Here is a 7,369-nt window from a genome sequence, read left to right as displayed (position 1 = left end):
TAGGGACTAAAAGGAAGATACTTGGATTGAGTAACATAAAGTATTCACAGCCTTGGCCGCAATACAGCAACTAATTAGCATAGCCTCATCGAATCACTTACTGCTAATACTACTAATACTACTTTCCGAAACATAATGTCAATTTTTACTGACCTTCCTCCTCAACTCAATCATCGCTGTCATCACTGTCGTCTTCTACTTCATTTGCAATGTCATTAGCAATGTAAACTCCAGGCTGCACCTGCCGTCTCCGAGTCCTCGAAGGAAGAATGTTATCCAAATCGACCTCTGCAAGAGGATCATCCGACAAATCGCTGTCTCCGTCTTCGAATTCGCTTCCGCCGTCGCTCGAATCATCGTCGCTGTCGTCGTCATCTTCTTCTACCAGTTTCCCTTTGCCCTTGTCATCTCTCATAATCCCCTTCCCCTTGCGATCCACCTCCGCCTTCCCATTAGACTTTTCATCGTCTTCTTCTTCTTCTTCGTAATCTTCCTCCTCGTCTTCGTCTTCGAGGTCAGCATTGGCTTCAAACTTACAGGTTTTCTCTTCGCCAGCGGAGGAATTGTTGTTGAAATTTTCTGGGGTTTGACTTTTAGCTTCCGCAGCCGACGGACTGTCATCGGGAACTTCAAGCTTCTGGGTTTTGTTGGGGCAGTCGGGCTGGTCGCCGCAGCTGAGATCGGGTTTGCGCTTCGCTGGAAATGTGGGTTCGCCTTGGTCCCTAGCTTCAGCCATGAGTGAGCTGCAGAAGGACTGGCTTTAGTGAGAGGTTAGCAGGGAGAGAGATTGGACCTCTTGGGATGGTGAGTTTTAGGGTTTTAAAACGCCACAAAGAGAGAGAGTAGTTGAGGCCCTTGAGGGATCTCAATTCGTACGAGAGGTCTGCCGCCTGCCTGGCGGCACGAAGAAATTTCGCTCGGTTTTAATAACTCCTAATTTTTTTAGGGCTTTATTTGTTAGCAAATTTCTTAATATTTATTTATTTAAATTTTCTAAAATACCTAAGAATTTCTTGATTTTACCTAATATCCTCCGGTTACAACGAATAAAAGTATTCCTAGACCGTTGTTGCCCTATCATGTTAATTTATATTTGTAGAGAAATTTAAATCGCATCTGCTATATGAAATGGAAAAACAAATTTCTTCCTCACCTATTGTCTTTTGGAGTTCTTAGTGGTATCAAATTCATGCCAAAACTTATTACTTTTCATGTTCAATACTCAAAGACTAACTTAATAGTAGTCGGTAAATTTCTTCCTCTTCTATTGTCTTGTGGAGTTCTTAGTGGTACCAAATCCACCCTGAAACGGATTATTTTTCATGTTTAATATGCAAAGATTAACATAACAGTTGTTTGGTCGAAAGTGACAACAGTACAATAAATCTTAATTTTATTACCTTTTTTTATCGATTTTAGAATTAAATTATTGTAACATTAACAGTTACACTGTCATCTTTAAAAAAAGTTACAAATTGTTATTTAACATGAAATAAACGAGGCCAAATGCAACAATTTATTTTAAATGAAAATGGAGATTTTCTCTTTTTTCTTCTTCACATTAATAGTAACGCATTCAACTTCATTTCCCACTAAAATTGCACATAATAATATTCGTTGTTTATTATTTGCTGGGAAAATTGTTGTCCGCCGTTCCTAAATGAGCTGGAAAGTGTAAAATATTCACAATTTGATATGGCTTGGAATTTTCGCCAGCGCCAACGCGGTCACTGAATTGAATCCAAAGAGTGGGGCACCAAAAACAGATTGGACGACTAGACACGACGATTCTTCTCCCATCGCCTCTCATTCTCTCCCTCCGTCTGAGTCTGACCCATCCAACGGGTCAACCCGACTCAAATACCGGATCTGGGCCACATCTCTGATCTGCACACCCTCAGAAACTCCTGCTCAGAGCTCCGCAACTCCCAGATTCTCCGATCCAGTTCACGTCGCCAAGCTTCACACAGCTTAAACGACGTAGCTTTCGGATCATACAATCATCCCAGCGCAAAAATGATTGCGATCCCTTATTTAACCGCGTTAACCACGTACTTCAGCTATGGATTGCTCTTCGTTTTCGGCCAAGTCAGAGATTTCTTCCGCAAAATCATTGACTGGTGGAGTGCTAGCAATTTGCAGGTTCCGTAATCATTTGACATAATTTTGTTTCCATTTAAAAAAAAAAATTCCTGTAATTTTATGTAAAAAAGAAGAAGATTGTTTTGTTGCGAGAAGCAGGGTTATGCTCCAATCTGTTTAGGACTTGAAGATTTCTATATTCGCCGGCTTTATCTTCGAATTCAGGTATTTTGTTGTTGATTTGATTGCGTTATATAATATATATATTTTTTAATTATTATTATTATTATTATTTTGGGTTAAAGATTGCGTTATATTTCTTGCGCTGTATGGAGTGGATGCACCTGCTCCTGCAATTAAACATAAATCCATGGAGTCCCGTAAACATAATTATTGATAATTGCTGGTTAATTTTTTAAAGTTTTGACTGGTCAGGACTGTTTCAATAGACCTATTGCAAGTGCTCCTGATGCTTGGTTTGATGTGGTTGAACGCTACTCCAATGACTACAACAAAACACTCAAGTAACGATTGCAAATCTCCTCCGATTTTGTAATTTCATGAATCCTGTTGTTATGTTTTCTTGATTTATATCCTCACTCTGTATTTCGGCTAATGCAGGCTGACGAAAAAAACTAGTCGATGCCTTAACTTAGGATCTTACAATTACCTTGGCTTTGCTGCATCCGATGAGTACTGCACGCCTCGCGCTATTGAGACGTTGAAAAAATATTCTCCCAGTACCTGTAGCAGCAGAGTTGACGGCGGTTTGTATACTAATACTACTTTGCAAGAAAATTTGTTTGAACTGTTTTTCTAAATGAATTTAAGGATCCCATGAATTCACCATGATACGCTTCTATTATCAGGCACCACCGATTTGCATAATGAGCTGGAAGAGTGTGTTGCAAATTTTGTCGGGAAACCTGCTGCAATAGTTTTTGGAATGGGTTATGTCACAAACTCTGCTATCCTTCCTGTCCTGATGGGGAAGGTTTGCATCTTTTCTCAAATTTATGACCTCTAAACTTTGTCTTTGCATTCCTTATATGAATTTGTGCCATTTGACTTTACAGGGAGGCTTGATTGTTAGTGATTCTTTGAACCACAACTCTATTGTCAACGGCGCAAGAGGATCTGGAGCTAGAGTTTGTGTTTTCCAACACAATAGTAAGTTTCTTAGTTACTATCTTGTATAGCATGGATGCTGAAGCTTTTGACTTGGGCATCAAATTATGCGTCTCAGGGTTTTAAATGATGCATATTTTCTTTACACTAAGACAATCCAGTGAGGAAATATTAGTTCATAATCAGGTTTTTGGCTATTTGTCCTTGTTTAAATTCATGTGTATGGATTTAATTGATTACTTGAATGAACGGGATGTTCATCGGATACACATTTCCAAGATGTTGCGTTTTTCTCTGAGATGTTGATGATAGCATGAATAGAGTTTTACTCATTAAAATTAAAAGAAAAATGTGAAGCTCAGGTTGGAGGTTGCACCGTTATATCTATCTGTTGCTTTATTTACAGCTCCTGCTCATTTGGAGGAAGTTTTGAGAGAAAAAATCGCAGAGGGGCAGCCTAGGACCCGCAGACCCTGGAAGAAGATAATCGTCATTGTGGAGGGGATATACAGCATGGAAGGGGAGCTTTGTAAACTTCCTGAGATTATAGCAATCTGCAAAAAATATAAGGTTGCACCTTCTTGGTAGCTTTCACTTCAATAAATGTTGTTTTGGCCACCTTATTATATGCAGTATATTGTATCCTTCAAAGGACTATTACTTTTCTAATGAATTGGGAAATACCTTGCTAAACTGTTATCTGAACAGTGAATAATTTTTGTCTTTATTCTCAGCAACTTCCTTTCTTGTCTTAGGCATATACATATTTGGATGAGGCCCACAGCATTGGAGCAGTAGGGAAAACAGGAAGAGGTGTTTGTGAGCTCTTAGGAGTCGATACAGCTGATGTAGATATCATGATGGGAACATTTACCAAGTCATTTGGATCATGTGGTGGCTATATTGCAGGATCTAAGGTTTGTTTTTTGAACCTTCCTTATACTTCGAATATGTTAATCAGTGCGTGGTGGGACCTAGCCAGACTTTCAATGTGGAAAAGGCATTCGTTGAAATAGGAGAGACTTAATTATGCATTATCTATATGACTGGCTGGCTGGCTGTCAGTTTCTTTTACTTAAGTGCCATTTATGGATGATCAACCTAACTCTTAGTTGAAAAGCAATTTTGATTCTGGCAGAAGGTCTTCTCCGTTGCACGATGCATTGATGTGATTCTTAGACAAATTACCATGTATTGAGTTTTTATATTCTCTTTGTAACAAACACTTTGACTCTTGTGCCATCCTTTTATTCACATTATGGTGTGTCTTTGCAGAGTAATAAAAAAAATTCATGAGCTTCGTATTCAATTTAACGTGGTCAATGATGTTATGTCCAGGAGCTTATCCAATACTTGAAGTACACTTGCCCTGCTCATCTTTATGCAACTTCAATATCACCACCAGCTGCCCAACAAATAATATGTGCCATAAAGGTCCTTCTTGGAGAGGATGGTTCCAATAGAGGTGCTGATAGATACTTGTTTCTTTTCCTCAGTTTCTCTTTGGTTTTCTTTCCTCTGTTTTCTTTGGTATGTCTTGTGTTTAGTAGATATTGTGCAAGTATCTTTAGCCTTTAGTGCTTCTTCTTTATATGATGGTGACCGAAAGAGCTTTTGTTTCCTTGTAGGTGCCCAAAAACTTGCACGGATACGAGAGAATAGCAACTTTTTCAGGTCAGAACTACAAAAAATGGGTTTTGAGGTTTTGGGGGATAACGACTCTCCAGTAATGCCGATTATGCTATACAACCCAGCCAAAATTCCTGCCTTCTCACGGGAGTGCCTCAAGCAGAATGTGCGTCCATACTTCCCCCACATTTGTCCTCTTATGGTTTAATTTTTCTGTTGCCTCTAGGTCAATATAATTACTGCTGTATGAATGGTGCTGTTACAGGTAGCTGTTGTGACAGTAGCATTTCCAGCAACCCCGCTACTGTTGGCAAGGGCACGTATATGCATATCTGCATCTCATACAAGGGAAGACTTGATCAAAGCCTTGGAGGTAAATTCTTGTATAACATGTTCAATATGACGTCCATTCTCTGGCTTCATGTATTTCCAATTGTATGCAACATCTTATAACACAGTTGCAATATTGGTTGCAATGTGAGAGAGTTTGTGGCTTGATGTTGTTTTGGGGTTTGGTTCTTTCAGGTCTTCGGGAGGGTTGGTGATCTGGTGGGTATAAAATACTTCCCCGCTGAACCAAAGAAGGCGCAGGCCGAAGAAGAAAGGTTGCTGAAGGTGGACTGATTAGCAAAACTGAAGATGGAGGGATGCCTTGGAGCCTTGAATCATCATTTGTGAGCCGTAAAAGGGGTCGTGGAAGATGGACTAGAGTCTAGGATATGTGATCACGTATGTCAGTGTGTACCTTGTGATTTAACTTGCGGTGTCATCAGCTCTTGTTGTAATGTGGCATTCTCTATATCAAAGGTCTGCACCGTGCTACGCTCGAATAGGGCGTTTCTTGTTCATACATGGTGGATTTTGCTATTTTCTCTTCTCTTCCAATAGTTTTGTTTGTTTAAATTGGTCTTCTCTTCTCATCGTATGAGCTGTACAAATGGAGCCTGTTTAGTTTGTGACCAGAATTTACTATTTTCTTCAGTTATTTTCCAACAATTCCAATGACAAATGGTCAACTGAATATCTAACCAAGTGGGATTAATAGATCTTGTTTATTTCCAGCTAAATGTTATCTGTTTTTACCTAAACAGTTCAGAAACTTCGAATTAAATTGGCGAATTGCAATTTGCAAGACCTATTTGCAGCAGAGAGAAATGCTAGGAGGATTCTTAAAAAATGAGGCTCTTCATGGACTCTCTACTGTTTCATGGTTTTTTCACAATATTTTATAATGTTGATACAAAAATTATATTTAAACTGTAGAGTGACAAAGAGTTTATGAAAAGTTTCATTTTGAGAAACTCTCCTTAATACAATAGTTACCTTGGGATTGCCCTAATCGGAAATTACTGTCAACTATTTACTCGAGAGTGTAGACTATGAGTGAAGAGAAATTTGTAACCCGAAGTGGGTATATCACGTGTCACTATACTAGTAATGAGATACCTGTGTTAAAAATTAACTACTTAAAAAATAAAATTTCCCTCTTCTTATATAATGACACGTAGTGTATTACCCGTATTCCGAACTCAATAAAAACTCTCCTAAGTTTTTTTTAGTACATCAATATTTTTTACACGAAAAGGAGGGGGTGTTTGGGTAGGCCACACAATGGGTAATCTAATTTTGGTATCGAATTCATCATTCACGAAATTCGAACTAAGAACTTTCACTTTCAAGTGAAAATGAATATTATCATATCGTAATACTGTCAAATATCACCTAAGTTAAGAGCTGTAATTTATTATTTCATTTATCGGACCAGAAATTTAAATAAAATAAAATAAAAATCATTTGACTCAATTTTGCATGGCGTCCAAGTGGCAGCAGAAGCATATCGCTGAGGTTAAAAGAGAGTGCGTGATGACCGGCAAAAAGACGAAAGGTCTCTACAGGAAAATTTTTAGTTGCAATGGGAACACGAATGATACATTACGTATTTTTATGTAAGTGGTAGAAAATTTTAATTTTTAAGTTATTAACTTTTTAACATATATAACCTACAATTTATATAGGGACACGTGACCACTTCGTGTGATGTGAACACTGAAAAATCTCTCTTACAATACAGTGTATAGTGCCAATATTTTTTCTTTATATCACCATTTTAATTGCCAATATTTTTTCCTTATATCACCATTTTAATCTTGATCATTAATTTTTTTTATAGTTATGTTTAACTCTCACAGTTTTGTTCAAATCGCGCCTTTCTTTCGTCAATGAGTCGAATATGAGACCTTATTAAATCAAGTTAGAGTTCTATGTCATCCAAAGTTTTTTCTTCATACAAGCGCCATTGAGAAATTTTGGAAAAAAGGTGTATCAATTTTTTTTTAGATATATAGGCAATTAAGTCTTTCACGCCTAAAATAATAAATTTTACAAATTTTGAAAATACGAGTAAATTTTTTTGGACCTCTAAAACATAATATTCCAAAAATTTCAATATATTTTACATATAATTAAATTTTAAATTATAAAGAAGAGAATTTAAATTCGAATACCTAAAATCATCTCTAAAGGAGATGTC

The 7,369-nt window shown here is 37.5% G+C and overlaps 2 protein-coding genes across 2 annotated transcripts; one reads left to right on the top strand and one right to left on the bottom strand.

Moving 5' to 3' along the window:
* LOC126611520 (histone H2A.Z-specific chaperone CHZ1-like) lies at positions 1–931 on the bottom strand. Its single transcript, XM_050279823.1, has one exon. It carries the CDS (start codon positions 734–736, stop codon positions 167–169), a length of 570 nt encoding a protein of 189 aa, XP_050135780.1. The 5' UTR covers positions 737–931; the 3' UTR covers positions 1–166.
* A 712-nt stretch (positions 932–1,643) lies between these two features.
* Positions 1,644–5,820, top strand: LOC126611517 (long chain base biosynthesis protein 2a). Its single transcript, XM_050279819.1, has 12 exons — positions 1,644–2,142; positions 2,242–2,307; positions 2,518–2,606; positions 2,704–2,849; positions 2,952–3,076; positions 3,159–3,252; positions 3,617–3,780; positions 3,966–4,127; positions 4,549–4,675; positions 4,839–5,005; positions 5,105–5,212; positions 5,365–5,820. Exons 1-12 carry the CDS (start codon positions 2,017–2,019, stop codon positions 5,461–5,463), a joined length of 1,473 nt encoding a protein of 490 aa, XP_050135776.1. The 5' UTR covers positions 1,644–2,016; the 3' UTR covers positions 5,464–5,820.
* Positions 5,821–7,369: the final 1,549 nt, after the last annotated feature.

This window comes from Malus sylvestris, chromosome 17 (genome assembly GCF_916048215.2).
Source record: "Malus sylvestris chromosome 17, drMalSylv7.2, whole genome shotgun sequence".
NCBI lineage: Eukaryota > Viridiplantae > Streptophyta > Magnoliopsida > Rosales > Rosaceae > Malus > Malus sylvestris.
The sequence above is the reverse complement of the archived record's forward strand: the minus strand, read 5'-3'. Positions and strand labels throughout refer to the sequence as shown.